Source organism: Antechinus flavipes, chromosome 5 (assembly GCF_016432865.1).
Source record: "Antechinus flavipes isolate AdamAnt ecotype Samford, QLD, Australia chromosome 5, AdamAnt_v2, whole genome shotgun sequence".
NCBI lineage: Eukaryota > Metazoa > Chordata > Mammalia > Dasyuromorphia > Dasyuridae > Antechinus > Antechinus flavipes.
Window position 1 is genome coordinate 280198793 of NC_067402.1, and position 22690 is coordinate 280221482.

The 22690-nt window shown below is 45.3% G+C and overlaps 1 protein-coding gene across 3 annotated transcripts in view; it reads right to left on the reverse strand.

The window, feature by feature from the left end:
• The window catches only part of CRY1 (cryptochrome circadian regulator 1), a 65939-nt gene that overhangs the window by 4846 nt on the left and 38403 nt on the right, over window positions 1–22690 (reverse strand). The window contains exons 3-13 of one of the 3 annotated variants that reach the window (XM_051961492.1): window positions 21708–21850; window positions 20037–20221; window positions 17410–17498; window positions 16651–16791; window positions 16250–16561; window positions 13417–13568; window positions 13042–13244; window positions 12853–12948; window positions 12216–12305; window positions 10394–10465; window positions 8673–10319 (exon numbers count right to left, since the gene is read on the reverse strand). In XM_051961492.1, coding sequence (XP_051817452.1) covers window positions 10228–10319; window positions 10394–10465; window positions 12216–12305; window positions 12853–12948; window positions 13042–13244; window positions 13417–13568; window positions 16250–16561; window positions 16651–16791; window positions 17410–17498; window positions 20037–20221; window positions 21708–21850 — 1575 coding nt within the window. In that variant the 3' untranslated portion in view covers window positions 8673–10227. Of the gene's footprint in view, window positions 1–8672; window positions 10320–10393; window positions 10466–12215; window positions 12306–12852; window positions 12949–13041; window positions 13245–13416; window positions 13569–16249; window positions 16562–16650; window positions 16792–17409; window positions 17499–20036; window positions 20222–21707; window positions 21851–22690 lie in introns of those variants that run through there. The other 2 variants (XM_051961494.1, XM_051961495.1) reach the window with 2 other exon arrangements.

Genomic DNA, 22690 nt, shown 5'->3' on the forward strand with positions numbered 1-22690 from the left:
GATATGCAAGCCATTCGGAGCATAAAGATGAATGAATGAAATGGTATTTATTACAGTACTTTATATTTTGTAAAGTATGTTCCCTGGTTTGAGAAAAGGCTGCAAGACAGGCTATAACTTACTCTGCTCCCCATTTTAGGGAAACGGAAGCTGAGACTCGGCTAGCATCGGAAGCAAGGGCTGGCCCTTGTTCTCCTGACAATATCCATTAGACCACCTTGTCTCTGGAAAATGACAAATGACAAATGTCTTGACTCTTAGAATATAAAGGGGGCAGGGCTCACGTACAAATAGAATGTCACCTAAAATGTGAGGGCAGAGGGCTTCCTCTCCTGTCTTCCCCAGAAGAGGGCAGAGACTAAATTGTCACCTGCGGGGAAGGGGCTGAGGAAATGGGTCCGGAAAGGAGTGATGGTACCTGGAGTGTAAATGGCCCGAGCAACAGTGCGGAGGCTTCGGCTAGGAATGGAAGGGCCCGGGGAGTACCAGGGGCAGAACGAGGAGTTGTCTGCCATGAGCCTGGACAGAGGACCATGAGGGCCGGCACTGGGAAGTCAGTGCAGAATAAGACCCCAACATAGTGAGATTACTATGGGATGGAGACAGGCGAACCAAGATGGTGCATTAGGAGTGGAGATGAAGGAAGAAACACATGTACCCATAGTGGAGGAAAATCAACAATTTATAAGAGGGGTTGGATCCTGACTAAACAAATCGTGGTAAGTGAAGATAACAATGTTATTGCACTGCAGAAACCTGGGCAACTGCTGGGTAGCCATTTTGCATTATGAAAAGGACTTCTAGTCAGTCATCAATGCTGCTTCCCGAGTTCACCACCTTGAGCAAAGCTCAAGAGGAAAGTTAGAAAGAAAACCTGGGGTTCTTGACTGTTATGAGAAATGAGTCTCTAAAATAAAAAGGTTATGTTCCTTCCATACAATGCAATTATAACAAGATTAGTGTTTGTAGCCTGGGATGTTATGAGGAAGAAAGTGATTCTAAATTCAATGTAGGGCTTTAAGCACATCTACAAAGAACTGAAACAGTCCTGTTTGTGGTAAGTAAAGGCTCTGCAATAGAAGCTTTGATCATCACCAGAATTATTTTGTAGAACTATTCAAAACACATCTAGAACTGTTCTCGGAATAATCACCAGAATGTGTTTTTTCCTCCCCTCCCTGGCTTTGATCCCTTCTTTCCACTCCTTTGTCCTAAACCTAGCCTGTTGTCCTCCTGGAGGTCCCATGTTCCCTTTGCTTCCCTCTGACTTCTCAGCATTCTTCTTGGGGAGCCCCAAGTGTCCCTATGTCTTTTATCATCTTCTGCAAAACCAGGCCCACCCTCTGTTCTTGATCTCCTCCTGTCCTGCCTCCTGTTGCTCCTCCTTCAGCCTCCCTCACCTGCACAGTTATAGCTGGCTAATCATGGATAGTGCTGTTCTGGGTGAGGGGTCGGAAGCCAGGCTTGGAGAGAATTCAGGAGGGTGGGCAGAAAGAAAAAAGAAGCGCCCAACATAGGCCCTCTTACCCCCACAAGGGAGCAGACACCCTGGATGGCTGAGAAAGAGGGATGGGAGAAGTGCGAGTACGGCGATGACAAAGGGGCAATCTGCTGGAGAGACTGGGTGCTCTGGCAAGGAGAAAGGTCACCTTTATGTAGGGCAGGTGAGGGAGATGTTTTGAGAAATGAGTCTCTAAAATAAATCCAGGATCCAGGAGGGATCCAGGAGGGTCAGCAACAGCGGGAAGGGAGCCAAGAACCCACTGCCACGAAAGCCAAAGGAGATGGCAATGTCAGGAAATGGGGGCTCAGACTGGAAACTGGATTATAAGGATGCAGCGGATGAGGGCCGCAAAGGGCCTCTAGTCTGTCCTGGTCACAATGTCTGTAAACTATCTGCCAGACTACCTCCAGCCCACAGTAACAGAGAGCTCACCACTTCTTAATGGAACCCCTTTGCTTTTTCCTTAGCTTGTGACAAAAACTTGTCTTCCTCTTATTTCCATTCATCTCAAATGCAGAATTAGCTACCTAGTTCCCAAATTAGGCCAAGAGTTCAGAGATTGGTTAGGTTAGGTATTCACACTCCCTCTCTCAAAGAATCTCTCTCCCACTCCTAGCTGAATATGCTCAGAAAGTTAAATGATCTGTCTGCCCCCCACCCCCCACCCCCCTAGTAGGAACAAATGTGAGAAACCTGAATACAGGTCTTCCTGATCCTCAATCCAACACTATCCATGAATAATGCCACCTATTATCCCAAATTAGGCCAGGAAACTGATTTAAATCACTAAGAAACAGAACAATTCTTTATTTTTTTCCCCCCAGAAACAAGACAGTGCCAGAAACATGCAAAGCCTGATCTTCAGTTGGGTCTCCCTTAAAAATATCCCTAGTTGCCAGGAAAATTAAAAAACCATGTGGCAGAAAGATCCAGACTAGAATTCACACTTTGTAAATCACAGGAAGCTGCAAATGGATGTAAAGGGGACCTAAATGTAAAAGCAACAGCAAAAACAAATTAGAGAAGATAACCTTTCACAAGTACTGATAAGGGACAATCTTGTCCAAACAAGGCATTAGAATAACCAAGAAAGTTAAAGGGGCCATTTTTGACATGATTGAAAAGCTTTTGTATGAAATCAAAGTGGTTAGAATTAGGGAGAAAGTCTAAAGTCTGCTTCCAAACAGTAGCAGTCCACTAATATAAATACATTACAATCAAAGCGTCAATAACCACTGTAGAAAGGACTTATAATTAAATCCATTTTTTATTTTATTCTTTGTAACCCACAGAGTGCCATGCTTTGGTACATACAAAACTTAAGTCCTGACATACAAGGAAATCCAAGATTAAGATGGGTCTTTAGAAACAATTTTATAAACTATGAAACAGGCCTGGGGGGGATAAGATGTCTCACACGGGTGAGATCACTCAGCTAGTAAGTAGCAGTCGGTCCTTAAAATCAGCTCATTTTGCTCCAATCTAGGGAGATATCTTCATATCATGCTAATAAATCCAATAATATTTAAGGCTAAATTTAAAAAAAGCAAAATTCTCATAATAAGCAAACAGAATTCAGAATCCAAAACGGACTTTTAACTCATCAAAGGAGGTGGGAAGGGAATATCGTTTTGGGAGGGCAGTCACTTGGAAGACTTTTTCTCCTAGGCCCCCCAGGGCTGTAAGAAAGAGCAAGAGTGGAGATGAATCGCCTCTGTTCCTAAATTGCAAAGACACAAATTTAGGTACGAAAATTGGGCGTAGGAGAGATTTATGGGGTCACTTCCCACTCCAACTTTCTGTGAACCGAGTGCAAAGGATGAAAAGTGTAAAGAGGCAGATGCCTGGGAAAACTTCCTAACAGACTCGAAGTGGAATGGGGGCTCCACCCCGGGATCAGTGGTCTCTCACCCAAGACTGAGTGACCTTGTTATCAATGGCAGTGATGATGAAACACTGTTGTGACACTATGCGCCAGCCATTGGCTTGAGACCCAAGCCGGATTAAAATGGAAATACTTAAAACTTAATAAAAAAATAAAGACAATTAAAAGAAATGCAACATAATTTTGTTTTGTGGTTTTCTAAGTCAAGGAGTGACCAGAAGGGATGGAGTCTATGATGCTGTCCAATCCCTTCTTTTTACAAGTAAGGAAACTGAGGCCCAAGGGTTAAATGACTGGCTCAAGGTCATGCAGGGTCCTCGGAGGACATCTGGTTCAAAATCCAGGCACGGAAACTGAGGCCCGTGGAGGCCGGCCCACGGCCCATGAGAACAAGGAGCACAGCTGCGATTACGGATTTGAGGCTGACAGGGATCATAGTAAAAGGTCACTAAGTTCAAAGCCCCCATTTTACAGAGGAGGAAACTGAGGACCTGGGAAGTTAAGTGACTTGCTCAGTGACACGGGAGTACGTGGCAAAGCAGGATTTGAAGCCAGCTCCCTAGATTCCGGCTAATGCTCTTCCTGTTGCCTCCCTTTCGGTTCTAGGGACCCCGCCCAAAGCCCCCCGAAGTTTTACAGGACGTGGCGGAAGTTCTAAAACGTGCCCCTAATGCCTGACAAGATCGCAGGGTCCAAGGGCTCCGGCGCCACGGGGCTGCCCTGGCCCACTCCAGGTGAGCCGGAGCAGGCGGCGAGAAGGAGCCAGCGCTCCCCGAGAACCTCACCTGCCCGGGACGGCAGCAGCAAGGAGAGACAACCAGCTCCGAGCTCCATCAGCGGAGACTGGCTCCTCTCTTCCGGGAAGTTCGCCTACCTTCATGAAGGTCCCGCCTCAGCCTATCACGGCTCAACGTAGCCTGGCCCCAGCCTATCAGAGCCCAGCGCAACCTCATCTCAGCCTATCACAGCTCAGTCAGCATCGCTTCCTCTCAGCCTATGATAACTCAGGTTGGCTTTTCCCGGCCTAGTACAATTTAGCATTGTGACTCTCACCACAACTCCTCCTCCTCTTCCTTAATCTAGCCTATCAACACAACCGAATAGACCCTGGCATAACCTCACTCAGCCTATCATAGCTTGGCTTGTGCATTTCGGGGCGGGAAATATAATACGTCCTTTCTGGACTGTTCCAAATACTTCTACGGACGGGGGAGTGCCTCGGGGAAGAGGGATTGGACCGTACCAATCACATCTATTCAAATCACAAACTAAACGGGGGCTAAACTCCGCGGATGGGCCAAGTGGGATGGGCCACAGGCTCAAGTCCTGCCTCAGACACTTACTGACACCATGACCCTGATCAAGTCATTTAAATTTTCAATACCTGGACAATTCTAAGAATGCAAATTGCATATTTACTGCTTTCCATTGGTTGTACCCAATCAATCAATCAGTCAGTCAGTCAATTAAGGGCTGGAGAAAGATACAAAAATCAGATACGGTTCCTGCTCTTTGTCTAGGAAGGGGCGAGGGCACAACGTGATGGGCTGTCCCCGCGTGTGGCCCTGGGGGGGCCGTGTGCGGATGGAGACCTCTCAGAGGATCCTCCTCCACGGGACTTTAATCCTTGCTCTGCTCTCCCAGCCTCAGAGGGACGGGGTGCCCGGCTCTGGGTGTATTTGGGGCTACTTCTGGGCCGGTGCCCAGGGCCATCCGGGTCCGGTGGCCAGACGCAGATGAGGGAGACTGGGGAGGGGCAGCGGCTCCCTGCGGCGCAGGTACGCCCGGTGGGAGGGACGGCCGACGCCTCCGTGTTGTGTGCTAGAGCTCGGACGCCCTAAAACACACCTCACTGGATGAGGCTCCTGGTGGTTTGTGCTATAGTTACCCATCCGTTCCATGCTTGTGTTATATAGGTTATATATGGGCAGGGACCCCGTCTTCCCATAGTAGGAACTTAATGTTTTAACATTTAAATAAAACCATGCTCCAGGAAGATTTACTGGGCAGGGTCAGAGTCTGGAAGACTCAAATTCAAATCCAGCCTCAGTCACTTATTAGCTATGTGATCCTAGACAAGTCACTTAACCTGTTTGCCTCAGTTTCATTAACTGTAAAATGGGGAGAATAATAGCACCTACCTTTAAGGATTGCTTGAGATATATCTGTGAAAAGTACTTAGCACAGCACCTGAGCACCTGATAGATACTATATAAATGTTAGCTATTAACTATTACAGGAATCTTTCAAACAGTCCCTAAATTTTTATTTATGCATCATTTAATAATTTGACGGAAAGATCAGGACCAGGGAAAAGACAAATTAGACAACAGGAACTCCTGTTAAATCATAACCAACCAGAACCCAGACATCTCAGAGACTTTTAAAACCACAAAATACTTTTTTCTAAATTTATTTCCCATAACTTTTTAGCAACTCAAGACTGGCAAAATACAAACGACAGAAAGCAGAAATAGGTAACTGGTGATCGATAAAGATTAGTCTAGTATGGTTTGGGTGCCTCAATGCAGATTACGGTTTTATTAAAATTTGTTGCTCATTTAAATATATCAAACTTATTAAAGATGAAGTCTGTATACTCCATACATTTCCAACAAGAAGGCTCAACAAGGGACTTAGAATAGACTCTGTACATAGCAAAATTTATAATACCATAGTTAAAAGAGTTGGAAAGGAATCACAGGATTATCTATGTCGTATCCACCTATCTGTGTCTGTCTGTATCTTTGTCTATCTCTGTCTATCTGTCAGCATCTGTCTATCCATCCATCGAGACAGAGAATGGGGTTGGGGAGAAAAGAAAGAGGGAAAGAGGCAGAGGCAGAAGGAGATGGTGTTTATCGCTTTCCCAAATCATGAACCTCATTGATATCACCTTCGAAGACGTCATCCAGAAATCACTTGAAGACTTCCCTTGATAAGGAAGTTCCCACAGTACCATTCCGTTTTTGTGCAGCTGTTAGGAAGGTTTTTTTCCCCTTTGTTTTCCCTCTATTCCATTCTATGTAGCTCTTTGAGGATTCCAGGTTTTTCACTCAACCTATTAGCTGTTCTTCCCAGTTTTTTGTCATCTGATGATGTCCTACATCGATTCTCCATGTTTTCACCAGTCAGAATGTTGAAGGGATTATACTTCCTCTCCAAGTTGCCATTAAATTAGCACTTCTGGGGTCTGGTTGACCATTCTGAATCCACCTTAATCTATTATCCGTCCATATCTCTTCATCTTGTTGACAAGGAGAGTCTGAGAGAATCTGTTAATACCTCACTGAATACTACACTTATTAAATTTCCCTTTGCAAATAGGGAGAGAGTGATGCAGTGGAGAGAGCACTGGACCTGGAATCAAATTCAGCCTCAGACACTTAGTGTGTGACCCTGGGCAAATCACGTAATCCCGTTTCCCTCTCTTTTCTCATTAGTAAAAAAGGGAAAATAATTGCATGTCTCTCTCAGGGTTGTCGTGAAAATCAAAGACAAATTTGCAATCACTTAATCCTGTTTCCCTCTTTTCTCATTTGTAAAATAGGGGAAATAATTGCATGTCTCCCTCAAGGTTGTTGTGAAGATCAAAGAGATATTTGCAGTCACTTAATCCTGTTTCCTTTTCTTTCCTCATTTGTAAAATGGGGAAAATAATTGCATGTCCATCTCAGGGTTGTTGTGAAGATCAAAGACATATTTGCTTAGCACAGTGCCTGGTATACAGCAGGTGCTATATAAATGCTTATTCCCTTTACTCCCTCTTTAAGTCTATAAAAAAATCAAATAAGTTTAAATTGGCATGAATTTCCATGGTGAACATTTTCCTCCCTAAGTATTTTTGGCAGGAAATCGACCTCAATCTGATGGGCAGATAGTTTGAAATAACCGTCTTTTCAGACCTTTAAAAACTGACTCACATTTGCCTTGTCCACTGTCATTTCTTAAAGACAAGAATATAACCATATATCAGTTTTTGCACTGCTCTCTCTCTCTCTTTTCATAGAATACTTGGACAACACTATGGAAGGGCAAGGCTGGAATAGGTCTGAAAGGGAAATCAGAACATGCTTGTAAACTGCAAGGAAGCAGCCAGGAAAGATGTCAGTAAGGAAAGATTACTGCCACAAACTCCTGAATGAAGGAGATAGGAAGGAATAGTACGCAGGGCACAATAGAGTGCTCAGCTTTGTTTGTCAACAAGACGGGTGATGTTCATTCATTCTTTATTTTTTAAAGAAAAACTTCTGATCTCTGTTGAGACATGAGAATGAAGTAAGTCATAATAGCAACAAAGTTCTTTTAAAAAAAACACCCTATTTTCACATGACTATTTTTTTCACATTAGTCATGCTGTGAAATTCAGAATAAAAAAGGGGAAAAACATAAGAGGGAAAAAAAGTGAAAATCGTCTGCTTCCGTCTGCATTCAGACACTGTAATGCTTTCTCTCGTGGATAGCATTTTCCATCATGAGCCTTTTAGAATTGTCTCAGACTACTGCGCTGCTGAGAGGAGCAAAGTCTCTCAAGGTTGCCCGTCGCAGTGTTGTTGTTGGACAATGTTCATTTTCCAGGAAGAGACTCCAGAAAAGCTTTTGAGGTTTGTTGGAGAGTTAGCGAAGCTCAAGGTGGACGTCCTCAATCCTCTAAGTCATTTGCTGAAAGGATCTGGCAGCAGAGGAGGTAGAAATGGCTTCTTGAAGGATAATATTAAGGCTCCCAAACTGGCAATAAGTCCTGTTCCTTCTGCCCAGAGATCCGGCACCTTTCTACTTCCCCTGGCTCCTGAAGCAAGCCACAGGGCCACCACCAGAAGATCAGAGAAGGGAGAGCCAGAATGTGGACAAAGAAAGGCAGCGGCCATAAAAATCACCGGTTGTTCAAATGCTAGCTCCCTGGTGAAAAATCCCAAGCGCGTATCAGGTAAGCAACTCCAAAAACTGAGCAGTCACCTTTCCCTCAAGAGGACTTATAAATCCTTTTGAATAAAGAAGCCACGAATGAGTGGAAAACTCAATTAGAACAGCAAGACTTAAGAAACTGCTTTTCACCAAATAAAAGTGACAAGATCAATGAATGAGGGCAGCAGCCAATAACTATTGCAGGGACTGGGAGAAAGGAAAGAAACCTTACTGCTTTAGAGACCAAATTGAAGAGTTTTTGCGACGACAAAGCAATGGAACCAGTGTTCATGGGGAACTTGGGCTTTGGTCTTATTGATTATCACCATGTGGCACCTCTTCCAGAAACCCCCAAACAACAACTCACAAACATGGGGCTTTGTATTTACACTTTATTGACAAGGCCACTTGAGCGGTAAACAAAAAATAGAGATATTAAGGGAAAGGGGACATATAAATGATGTTTCACACAAGTATGGCTACATACCAGAGCCCATGAAGTTTTCAAAGAGACACAGCTATGTTTGGAAGCGCTCTACCCAACAACTATGGTTACATACATTTTCTAAATTTTATATTATCAAAGTATGCAAAGTTGGATCGTACAATGAGGTCAAGAAAACTGTGCCTCAAAATGTTAACAAAATCACATCAGAAAATCAGAGCCTCTTCATGTTTTCCCCCACGTCTGCTGGAAACTCTCAATTTTACAGCAGTTACAGCTTTGACTTTTTCCACACATGAAAGATTATCAAAAATATATTGAGAAGTCTAGCACTAATCATGAATATTTTCTATTTACATTAAACAATTTCATTACCGAGTACTTTATATACAAATTACCATTTGTCCTTTGTGAAATTCAATAAAAACTTAAAAATCATAGAAATGCCATTAGAAATAACGCATCTCAAAAATGTAACTGGTTTCCATCAAGAAAGAACATTTTGAAATAATTTATTGAAAGGGAATATTACTTTCGACTCCAATTTCACTGCAACAGCATTTCTTTCTGAATGGAGGGGAGCAAAACCACAAAGCAAAAATTCTGATTACGAGAAATCCATCAGATAATTTCCTATTCATCTCCAACTATCATCTGGGCCCTCTGCTGGCGAGGTCTTGCAGCAACTCCAAAATCTGAGCAATCACCCTTCACTCAAGAGGGCTTATAAATCCATTTGAATAAAGAAGCCACGAATGAGTGGAAAACTCAATTAGAACAGCAAGACTTAAGGAACCGCTTGACACCAAATGAAAGTGACAAGATCAATGACCGTTCCGGGGGCCGGGAGAAAGGAAAGAAAGCTTTTGGCTTTAGAGACCAAATTCAAGGAGTCCGGTGCGCTTCTGAAGCTAGCTTCAAATCGTACATAATTAAATACATGTCGGCTACAAGAAGTCTACCCGGCCTCTTCGAGTCATCTGAACTCCCCTTGAGCCTCAGAGAAAGGGCATGGGGGAAGGCAGCTTTGGGGCAGGACATGGGGTGGCTGGCTCTGCAGCTTCAGACAAAGGCCAGGACCCCACCTCCTTGCCCAGCCCCATTCATTTCCAAACTTGAATGGACCTCTGCCTCTAAAGTGGCGGAATGAATGAAGGAATCTAGAAAAAACTGAAGGTGAGGGGAAGTGCTTCTAGATGGGAGCCTGTGACAACCACCTAGAGCTAGCAGCCCTGCCGTTTTACATAGTCACACAGTCAGGGAAATGGGATGTTTGATCATCGTTTCGACATTTACTTTCGCCAGAAAGTTAGGGCCCGCAAGCTCCCTGCTTTGTCCAACATCAGACCATACAGTCTCCTCTCCAATTCCATGATTCAGTCTGTGACTCTGCCCTTTCGTGGAGGCGCAGTAACAAGTCTGTGGGTCTATTTTGTTGTTTTTTTTTTCCACACCAGGAGAAGAGATGAGGTCCTAGGGCAGAGACTCCTAGTTCACGCTCTGTCGCTGCACTTTGGGGCCAACGCTTTGAGTCTCCTCTTCTTGCCTAGGCCGCTTCCCGCCACTGAGGGAGCTTCTTCCTATATATTTAGAAATGTAAATTTAGGACAGAAAAGGCAAAGAGAACATTACGCTCATTCTGCTTGCTTCTTACCTTGCTTTAACATGTAAGCCTGCTGACTGTCTTCATGAGAATAATGTGAAATCCCACTCCCCTGAGAGTAACCTAGTTGTATTTGAAAAACAAGACACATTACTTGAGCTAAAGGACTCATTTTACTTCCTGGCTACCAGGTTCCTTATGAGACAGAGTTAAAATCCAAACGAACAAATAAAATTAATTTATTCAAATGTTGGAAACATTCCAATTTGGCCCATGACCAGTGTTCAAACTAGAGAAACATGAAGGACGTATTTTCCCATCCGATAAATAACAGAAAAGACAAATCCACCCGTGTGGGAGGAGGTGAGGCAACCGTTTTCCTCGATTTATGGGTGACAATTGTGTAAATACACCTCCTGTCACTCTCTCCCTCAATTTAGTCTACTTTTCTTCTGCAGTCCTAAAATATTCATTTGATTTCAGAAGAAATGTTGGAAGTTTTCTTGGTGTACTGAACTTCTTTAGACAATATACAAGAATTCTTCACAATGCTCTCTCTATAAACATTTTGGTTATTTGGTAAATCTTCTTAGTTTTACAAGTACAGGCAAATAGCCTCCTCTGGTAAACACTGACAATAAACGTTTTCGACACATACGTCACCTCTGAAAAGGTTCTGAGCTAAAAGGTTCCTTAGCCCACGATGTTTTGGCACAAGGGTGCCTTAAAACACCCAAGGTTTTGGACATTCCTCTTCTAATCGGGAGAAAAAGAGAATGTATAGTAATAAGCCATCTGCAAACTGTACAAATTTAACACATGGGATGGAGGCTGGAAATTCTCCACAGTCAATTAAAATCTAAGAAGGAAGAACGCAGAAAATCTTTTCAAAGATCTGCCTGCTAGGAAAAAGCATTATCAACGAGGGGCAGAAGAGAACACAAACAATAGAGGAATCTCTAATTTCGATCACATCGTATTAAGAAGGCTGTGTGTGAACAAACCCAATATAAGTATCAGCTGGGAAAAAAATCTCATCAAATTCTGGATAGCCAAAATATCCCGTGAACTGACCCATCTGTCTGTGGCCCAGAGCTGGTGGTTAATGGAGGAAGTAAGGAACAGACACAATTTTCAAAAGAAATGCAGAATGCTTTGAGCTGTATGAAAAATGCTGCAGATGACAAATGGAAGAGAAACGCAAAGGAAAATAAGCAAGGTTCCAACTCTCAATCTCTCAAACCGGCAGAGACGACAGCAACGGAGACGTGTTGGGAGAGGAAGCACTAGAAAGGCAAGCGCTGGGGGCTCAGCAAGGAACGTTCTGGGAAATTCAGCTAGAAAAGAGGCTGAACAGGTAGCGCCTCAGCGGTCCCAGTGCTCCTTCAGGTGGGCACGTAGTTGGGGGTGAAAGGCGGGTGAAAAGGTTTTGTTTCTATTACTTTTTAAATAGCAAAGAGCCAGAAATATGTCCGTCAGGGAGCAGTTGACCAAGTACGTAATTTTGCTTGTGAGAAAAAATGAATTGAGGAATTCAGAGAAGTTTATCCAGATGTTAATGACTAAAATGATGCAGAAGGAAGGCAGCAAATAAGATGCAATATCAGAACACACACAAGACCACAATAACGTAAATAAAACAACATGGGAATCATGTATTGGCCTTTGGAAGGCAAGAACTGGTTGCGGGCAGGTGGACGGCCTGCTCAGCGGGAGAGTGCCGGACCTCTGGTTTTGCTCTTTTCTGGCCCTGGCTCACCGATCGGCCCTGCCCTCCCTATTTGGGGCACTCTCACGTGTGCTTCCCGGAGAGCCGAAGCTCTGGGTCTAGGTCAGGAAAGTTTGACACATTCAAAGGTGTTCTGTGAAATACCTGGTTGCTGAATGCAGCTGGCTCCTGCAGGGGGCTCTGGGAGGGCACAGGACTGAAGTATCTGACCGTCGCTGGCATTCACTGGGGCTCCTGGGGACCAAAATGCCAGATTCTTAGAAAGATATTTAGGTTTTTAAGGAGCATCTACCATTCTACCACCATAGCACGTGAACGTTTGTTTGGAAAACAAAACAAAGACTACGTTTATTCTCTATTTTGATACTTGGTTCTAAAAGACATTTGTTTTTGTTCGCTACAGATAACAAAACTGAACATTCTAACTGCAAAATGAGCATCCCTCACAGGCAGTCTGGCTCTTTGATTTCCACTTGGTATGTTGAATAGAAATTGATGACCTTATGACATCATGGAAATGCTTTCCACCTTCCATCTGCATTCACATCCCATCCACTTAAACTAAACTCCAGAAGGTCATTTCTATGGGTTTGATCGATGACCAACCACAGCCACAGAAGGCCATCACCAGTACCAAGGCCCATGGTCTTTCCCTAAGGGTTAAGGGATGTGGAGGGGATCCCTGCCTGAAGAAGGCCCTTTTAACCCGTAGAATCTCCCTTTCGGGCAGTGTTCTGACCGACACCCTTCTGGGGCCCATGATGATGTGAGATGTGCATACCTCCACCACTGTTACAAGCAGGAACGTTTTCTCCAGATGCATAGCCCATGAGGCCCCCGTTCCCATTCGGGTTGGAGGGCACAGAAGCAAGAAGGCCTGTAGGGGAAAAGGGAAGAATGCCCGTTAAAATGTGATGCAGATCTGAGTCAAGGACAAAAGTCCAACTGTGCCAGACAACTCTGGACTTACCCAGTCCTCGATAGCGCGACAGCTGCTGATAGATCTGCTTCATCCTCTCGATGTTCAGACGACTCGCCTCGGCGTGATTTACCATTGGTTTAGGGTAGTTGACGCCTATCAAGCACTTTGCCACCTTCTGGATACCTTCTGGCGCATTCCAGGGATCGTAGATATATTTCGCAGGGAAGCCTCTCAGGACAGGCAGGTAGCGTCTTTTTGTGAGAATAAAGGAGAGAAGGGATGTGAATGAAGGGCTCCGAGACCGAATCCTCCATTTCCCCAGAGGGCCCAGGCCATGGGCCAGCTTGACTGCACGCAGGGGACCTGCTTGCAGCCAGTGAGCTCCGCCGGGAAGGCTTTCCCGGGGTCGGCTCTGCTGGTTACCTGATGTAGTCTCCATTGGGATCGGTTCTCCTACCAAAGCCGACAGGACAGTAGCAGTGGAAAAACTGCTGGAAAAAGGAGCTACAGGACAGCCACATCCAGCTCCCCGCGTTGATGCTCCAGTCAGCATCAAGCAGCAGCTCTTCAAAGACCTTCAGAAACAAGAGCAGCCCATGAGGCGAGCCCGGGCAACCCCCATGTGGCAGGTGAGTGAGCAACTTAAAAATCAGTCGCCTTCTCTGTTCCTGGGAAAGGGGAAGGGAGGCCGACTCCTCAAGAAGTGGAGGGAAAGCAGCCCCGGTGACAAACAAAACTGGCCTCCCCAGGGTGACTACACTAGGGTCCAGTCATGTCTCCATGATTTCAGGAGATAGAAATTGCCTCAAGTAGGAGGATTTTTAAATTGTTTAGAAAGCGATTTCTAATGATCATGGGAGTAACAGGGCCCTCTGTCTAATCCCTGCCCCAGGACTGGACTGACACCTCCTCACCCATCCTGCTCTCCACATTGGCTCCTGTCTACAGCTCCCCCACCCTAATGGAAGCATTCTGGGGTGCAGCCATCACCCCTAGTTGGCTCTGCTGCTCGCTATCTCCACACAAAAGGAAGGTGACCAGTGTAGGAGTTCTATGCTCTTCAGGAACATGGAAAAGCAGAGGACCCTCCTTTGGTCCTTCCCTCACACCCTTCCACCTCTGCCCTCTCCTTCCTCTTCTGCCCACCACCTCTACCCTCTCCTTCCTCTTCTGCCCACCTCTGTCTCTCTCACACACCTACACTAATATACATGATACACACACACACACACACACACACACACACACACACACACACACACACGTTGTTCTTTATAGCGGCAAAATTTATAAGCACAGTCCTTGACAACTTGGTCACTGTCACTTGCTTTGGTTGTCTGCCTGGCTCAATGGCGGGCACTCAAAGTTTCCTGAAGTTTTGCCAACTGAATCTGATTTCCTCTGGCCTAGGAGTGTCAGGAGCCTGACTGGAGGCACAGGACGTTTCTTGGGATACCCACGGGAACAAGAGGGAGACTATGGGCTGGAGGGCAGGACACAGCCACAAGAGGAACAGGCCTTGGGAGTGAGAAAACCCCTCCCAGTGAATGAGTCGCTTTGCTTTTTTTAAGCCTCAATTTCCTCATCTGTAAAATGAAAATAAATAAAGAAAACCCACAGCACCTACCTCTTAGGATTGGTGTAAAGAAGGAACTTCATGAGTGTTACAGTTCTATATTGGTGAACTCTGCTTTTTCAAAACAAGTAGTGTTGGCTGACGGGCACCTTCTCTCTGCCAGTCACCGTGCTCGCCGCCGCCCAACTACTATCTCATAATAGAAATGAGTCAGCCAGGCCGTGTGACCCCGAACCCCACCTCGCGCCCTGCAGAGCTGGCTATCTCTGTCACTGACTTGCTTATCAGATTTTCAAGTGAGCAAACACTGAGAGGAATACCACGAGAAATATGATGGAATTGGGGATATGAGAGCTCACAGCGGGTTTGAACAAGGCTCCAAACAGCAGCATACACTTAGGACCAAAAACAATCCGAATGTTACTGCACCGGCACAGAAGGGGAGGCTGGGTTTAGGTGGGGTTGCTATGAAAAATACTGCGGTCTGACAGGGTTTAGTGGACTGGACTTGGGGGGAGGGGGTTAATCCTGAAGAAGAGAACTGGGACAGCAGCAGGGAGCGGCACATTTGCCTTTCCATGCACAAGGGGCTACTTTGTGGAATGGTGATCAGAAGAGTGGGGCAGAAGAACGTTTACACTATCCCCAGAAGAATGGGCTTCCCCATGAAATAGGGATGTCCCAGCAGCTACCCCGTGGATGTGAAGAGGGGTGGTCCTGGCCAGCTGAACTTGGAGGTTCCTGCCAATCAAAGGTTCCAGATTTCTAGGACTGGGCAGTTTATAAAAAGGGCCACTATTCATTATGCCTTGAATGGCAACAGTCAGGACCCTGAGACTGGAGAGTAAATGGGACAGTTCTTCAAAGAGAAGGAGCTTCAGTGGGACTCGGGTCCTTCCTCTGAAGCAGAAGCTCTGCCACCAGGCCCCTGGAGGGATGGGAACCTTCCTGTAGGGCTGGTTGGCTTGGCCACTGCATGGGGAGGCCCTAGCCCCTCATGCCTGAGTCTTCTGGCCTCGAGTCTCTCTTGCTCCAGCCCATCTTCCATGGAAGGAGACCAGATCTGTCTAAACTTCAGGTCTATGTTCCATCTATTTAACAGATATCGATGGCTCCCTATTATTTCTGGGATCCACAGACAATGACTGATGTGGCTTCTACAACCCTCTAGTTCTTTTCTACCTTTCCAGTCTTTCCATCAGCCTCACGTGTGCCCACATGGATGCACATAACACACAAGTGCATACACACACACACACACTCACACTCTGGAATCTAGTGAGGCAGCCTCCTAGCCGTTTCCGGAGCACGCCATCCATTTCCTGCCTCCTGGCTTTTTTCAGGCCTCCTCCCACAGGAAGCCCGTCCCAATTGTCCCTAATTCAGTGAGTGCAGTTGTATGTATACAGAATGGGAGCTCCTTGAGGGCAGCAAATGGGCTTCTGCCTTTCTTTCCAGCCCTGGGCTTCACACTGTGCCCAGCCTCCCGTGGGCGCTTATTAATCAGTGCTGACTCTTGAGTCTCTAAGATTCTGAGTCACCAGAAATTCTCAGAACCTCAGCCCTGAGGACCTTATGGATCCGCTCACCATTAGGTGAGGACACTAAGGTCCAGAGAGGGATACACAGCCCCGGGTCATCCGACCTGGAGAGCCCGGGCTGTGCGGGGAGTGTGCCCACCTTCATGCCTTCTTCCCAGCTGATCCACAGGTCCCCTCGGGTCAGGAAGCAGGCGACCGCGTGCCTGGCCAAATGGTGAATCCAGCCCTCCTGACGCAGCTGAGTCATGATGGCGTCGATCCACGGGAAGCCCGTCCTGCCTTCGGCCCACTTGGCCAGTGCCTCAGGGTTTCTATCCCAGGGAATCTGAACACAGATGGGGTTTCCTTCCATTTTATCAAAGCGTGGGTTGTTTGTGGCCGCCGTGTAGAAAAATTCGCGCCACAAGAGCTGCCCATAGAGAGAGAGGGGAGGCGAGCTGTTCTTCTTTACCTGACAGGGAGAAAGCAGAGCGTTACGGGCGTCCAGAACGGCCAGGAGCTGCGGCAGCTGGGTTGGGGCACCCGGAACCAAGATCCTACCTTCTTGTAAAGGTCCGTCAGCTTGAAGTAGAACAGCCGACACGACAGACAGCCGAAGCGCAGGTAAGGGCTGAGGCCGGTAGGGCTCGCGAGAAGGGAATTCGCATTCATTCTTGGCCTTTCAAAATTAGCCACCCAAGCCTAAAGCCACAGAGAAGTCTAGTTAGTCATTTTTCCTGCTCGTTCTCTGACCCAGCTCTTTTTGGTGGACAATGGACAGAACTTATTCCATGCAATGCCCCTCTGACAGTGTTAGAAAGGAAATCAGGAAGCAAGAGGTCGGGGCCTCTGCTCCGGCTGTCCCGCGGGCTCAGCCATGGGAAGGAAGAGCCAGCCACAGCAGGCAGAGGTCTCTACACAATGTGGTCGTGTCTGAGGAGGTCTGGGTGAGGAGACAAGCAGGGGGCCGGGCTTCTCCCGTGCAGAGGGCATCACTTGGCCCACGTCAGGCGCGGGATCCCAAGCAGTGGCACAGAGATGCACTCCCTCTCAGGGAGGGACCTCGGAGGTGCGAGGACATGCAGCTCAGGGAAGGGGACGGGCCGCCCACCCAGCAGCAACCAAAGTGGCCCAGAGCCCCTTTGCTCAGCCAGGCACCTTCTCGCCCCATCAGGTTTAACCTGCCTTAGCACTCTCTGCTCAAATTATCGGAACCTGGAATGTGGTTCCTGCAATGCCCCTGCCACTGTTATTTTTAAAGGGAGGGGGAGAAATCGTTTCTAAAGTGCTAGCTTGGCAAGGGGGCAGAGATGAGCGTACTTTTCTTTCCAGATGCCTCTCCAAGCGCGTGAGGGCTTCCGTCTCCCCACCCGGCCACACTGCAGAAGGTAAGCCGTCAGTATCAAAGCCTGTGGAAACAGAAAAGACGGCCTTCAGTCAGGGAGAGAGCCAGAGGCATACAGGAGGTGCTTAGCTAGTGTTAAAGATGAACTAATGTAACATCAGCAATTATGTGAGTGTGAATAAAGCAATGGTTCTAAAGCACTTTAATGTTTGACTCATGAGTCTCACTACCCGTGCACCACAAAACAAAAGAGATTATTGTCTCTAGTGACATCTGGGGAAACCGAGGCTTAAGAGTAAATGTCTGGGCTTACACGGACACTGTCAGATGTGGGATCCGAATCCAGGTATTCTACCGTATTTATTTGAGAAGTTGCTGAATAATGCCAAAGATTCCTTTCGTCTCTTTTCCCTCTATCCAATTTCACTTAGTGACCTCATGATCTTCCTTGGATTCAATGGTCATTTCTAGGTTGACGTTTCTCAGATCGACTTTTCCAGCCCTTACCTCTCTCCTAAGCTCCAGCCTCACATCCCCAACTGAGCCTACTGGATGAGCACCAGGTCCCTCAAATTCACTCCAACATTGGACCCAATGGGTCTTGCCCTCTGGGGCCTTCCCTTTTCCCAATTTCCCTATTCCTTTTGAGGGCATCACTATTGCCTACGTTGCCCAGGATTGTCCCAATGTCACACGGGGTCCTCCTTCACTCTCACCCCACATCCAATCAGCTGCCACACCCTGTTTCTTCTAGCTCTGAGGGGTCAGCCCCTGCCACCTCATGACCGTATTCACCTGTCGGCCTCATCTGTCTACCCGCTCCCTCCCCCGTGCACCTGATTCTCCTCAAGCCCCAGTCTGATCCCCTGGCCAGTAAAATCTACAACTTCCCTGTCACCTCCAGAATTCGGTATGAAATCCTCTGCTTGGCTTTCATTGCCCCCTGGTCCCCCATGCCCTTCCTTCCTTAACCCCTGATCTGTGACCTGTTCCTGGCACCAGATATGCTGCCCCTGCCTCTGGGGGCCTTCACGGATGGTCCCCTGTGCCTGGAAAGTTCTGTCTCCTTGCCACCACCTCCCGGCTTCCCGGGCTGCCTTCAAGTCCCAGCTAAAACTCCATCTTGTACAGACAATCTTTCCCAGCTCCCTCCAAGAGGACTGCCCCCCAATCCTGCGTCTGTCTCATCTGCACACGGCTGTTTATGCATCTTCCTCATCGGACGAGCTTCTGGAGGCCAGCCTCAGGCCTGGCACATAGAAGGCACTTGCGTTACACTGGTATAGAGACTAAGGACAGGCCTGTTCTTGAGGCTTGCATCAGAAAGCTGCAGGATTGGCCCCAACGTCACAGGGCACACAAACGCAGATATCTCTAATGACTAATCTGTTAGTTTTTGACTTTCCTTTAGCATTTTTTGTCTTCCTTCCTCAGTAGATAGATTAAACGTTGGTATGGCAGAAGCTGAGTGCTGTGACTTATAATCCCTCTTAAATTCCAGCTAGAATCGTTTATTTTAACATTTTTATTCTATACTTAATTCTAAACTTAACATTGAAATGGACATTTCCACATATGAAAGAGATGCATGAAACTGCAATTCTCTATTCTGGACAGTGCTTAGCACATAGTAGGTGCTTAATAAATATATACTGATTAATTGATTGGAGGGTTGGCCTTTCCTTTTAAGTTTATAAGTTCAACTTCCCAAGTGTCTGTGCTTTTGTAATCAACACACAGTCAAGCAAAACCAATCACCACCATAGTCTCATCCCGGCCCCCAAGTCCTTTACCTCTGAGTTATAAATCCCTTCAACAAATCACAAAGAAGAGAAAAAGGACCCACATGTGCAAAATGTTTGCAGCAGCCTTTTTTTGTGGTGGCAAAGAATTGGAAAATGGAGTGGATGCCCATCAATTGGGGAATGGCTGAATAAGCTGTGATATATGAATGTTATAGAATATTATTGTTCTATTAAAAATGATGAACAAGCTGATTTTCGAAAAGCCTGGAAATATTTACATGAATGGATGCTGAGTGAAACAAGCAGAACCAGGAATACACTGTACATATTAACAATAAGAACGTATGATGATCAACTGAGAAAGGCTTGATTCTTCTCAGTGATTCAGTGATCCAAAGCAATCCCAAGAGACTGGGCAGAAAATGCCATCTGCATCCAGAAAAAGAACTAAGGACACTGAATGTAAATCATTACATGCTATGTTAATTTCTTTTTTCTGTTTTTTTCACCTCCACTCCATGGTTTTTCCATTTGCAATGATTTTTCTTTTCCAAACTGATTTATAAAGCAACGCATGGGTGGGAAGGAAGGAAGAAAGGAAGGAAGGAAGGAAGGAAGGAAGGAAGGAAGGAAGGAAGAAAGGAAGAAGGAAGGAAGGAGGAAGGAAGGAAGGAAGGAAGGAGGGAGGAAGAGAAAGAAGGAAGGAAAGAAGGAAGGAAGGAAGGAGGGAGGAAAGGAAGGAAGGAAAGAAGGAAGGAAGGAAAGAAGAAGGGAGGGAAGGAAAAAAGGAAGAAAAGAAGGGAAGAAGGGAGGGAAAGAAGGAGGGAAGGAGGAGAGAAGAAATTACTTCAACACACCTAGCTCTTCCAGTGAGGGAACGCCATATTTTTCATCATGTTCATCTGAGAGGGGAGTAACACACTTGAGCATCACTTCAGGTGTTATCGTCTCTACTGGCGTTGCTAATGGCTCCATTTTGCTGATCAGAGTTTGGAACCTTTTATACGTCAGAGGTGGTTGTCCACCATTCAATTCTATGATCCTGTTGTATAAGGAGAAACAATATCTAGTATTAGTATTAAAAAATATGAAACTAATTCCTAATTAACTTTGCAACATCTCTACTCAGAGATAGGAAAATGAAATTCATTTATGGTAGGTTAATTAAAATCCTTATACTGAAACTTAAATGGAATACTCTCTCATACACACACACACACACACACACACACACACACACACTCTCTCTCTCTCTCTCTCTCTCTCTCTCTCTCTCTCTCTCTCTCTGTCATTTGAAACACAAAGAGGGAATGGATGCTTCAGGACAGAGATGCCTTTGTGGAATAGGTGAGGAAATCTCCCTTCTGAGGCTATCCTGGTCTCCATAACTTCTTCCTAAAAACATAAATTTAAATTTGTCTGTCCCTTTATAATCTCTTGGAATGTGTACATCTATCCACATCTATCAGCTGATTTAGTCAGCTAATCTCACCATTATTCATGGTTTGGATTCTAATCTAAATGTAATATTTAGAAAGGTCTACCTTTCTTTAAATATATACACAATTACACATACAAGATATGAGAACAAAATGGTACAATAATGCTCAGTACATTCCCTCTATTTCTGCTGACATGAATGACTTGAAACCAAGAGTAAAGCCTTCCTCCTGGGAAGCAAATTTAAAGTTCATTATCAAAGGCATCTGAATTCTAGATGCAAATGAAGACATTTGGTAGGTCAAGACCATAATTATTTTCTGCTATAATTATTTTTTGCAAAGGCACTGAATAAATTACTTTGGTATAAAGTACACCGACTGTAGACTGGTAAGGCAAAGGATTTATAATACTAATTTGTGAAAATGAGCATCTAACTAAAGGAACACCAATTTGCCTACAAAGACTGCTAGGAATTATAACATTTCTGCAACATGTTATGTTGTTCTGTACTTATTAATTCAAGAAATATCAGTGGGCTTACTATTATCAACCACGAATTGCAATGAGTTATGTAAGGGGATATAGACATATTGCGTGACCCAAGGCCAAGGTCCCTCAAGAGCCACTTGTGTTCATTAAAGTAAAACAACACAAGGGTCCTCTGAGGTATAGACAAATACTTTGACTGGACAGTAAGGACTGATCACCGTGAGTCAGAATGAAGTGGTCAAGCACTGTTCTGTGACTATGACCAGCAGGCAGGTAACTATGAGCCCACCATGGAAAGCTGGCCTTGATTACTTCCTCTCAGCCCAGCAGATGAAGAGTACAATCGCTGAGAAATTCCCAGAGTCCATTTTGATTCCTGATGATGATTCCTTTTTTGGATGGGAAGGAAAGTGATGAATGGAGGAGGGGGCAGAGCATTCCAAACAGAGGGATGATATAGGATGAGCTAAGAAGATTTAAATCATACCCACATATACACAGTACTTGGCACACATAAAGTGCTCACTAAATGCTTATTTATTGTTTGTTAATCCCCACATGAAAGCACGTTTTTAGGATCCTGACACAGAACTTACTTGTCAAGGTCATACAGAGTGTGTGAAATCCGAACGATGACTTCCACGCCTGCCTCACTGGCCAGTTTCTTAATAGCTGCATCTCGTTCCTTCCCAAAGGGTTCAGAATCATATTCAATGGAAAGCTTAGCAATGTTCCATTCCTAAAATAAAAGAATGCAGATCAAACAAACAGATATTAATAAATTATTTCCCCTCATTATAATAATAAAAAAATACAATTAGGCAAGATTCTTCTGTAAAGATACATTTTGAACACCATTAATTTGTATTGATTCATCCCCTTTAATTACTTTGTAGGTCTCTAAAAACTGCTCACGTCTACAGCTTGTAAGATTATCTTACGTCCACCTCACAACAGTTAACAGGTGTATTACATGTTATGAGATCTACGGAGTTAATGTTGTTCATGGCAATGTTATCTTTTGCAAACATTTTATCTCAAAGAATACAGGGAAATGGGCTGGCTGCCTGAAAAGTCTAAATCTTAAAAGAGGTACCTCTGCAGACATCCACAGGAGGCAGGAGAAGACCACAAGAAGGCGAAATCAGAAACTATATCCCAGGACAGGGGAGGGATTACTATTCCATTCAAGAACAATTTATCCTAGGATGTCAAATGTATCACTTACTTGATACTTTAATTTGAATAACTATACAACCAGGGCAATATCAGACATTGACATCAAGAATGAAACGACAGGACCAGAGTGTGCATTTGTCATACACATATTCCTGAATTCAAAAAGCGTTGAGAGTTGAGGGGACATCAGAAGTTGGCGGTCCATTGACAAGATTTCTCGTAAATGGTTGCATGGTGGCTGTTGCACTAAATGAACATTTCTAATGACAGGGGATTCACTCCCCTTTCCCCAAGAGGTCATTTAATTTCTGGACAGATAAAATCATTAACAAGTCTTTCAGCCAAGTTTCTGAGAGGAGAATCACATCCTTCAGGATCTTTCTGAAATTGATCCACTCTA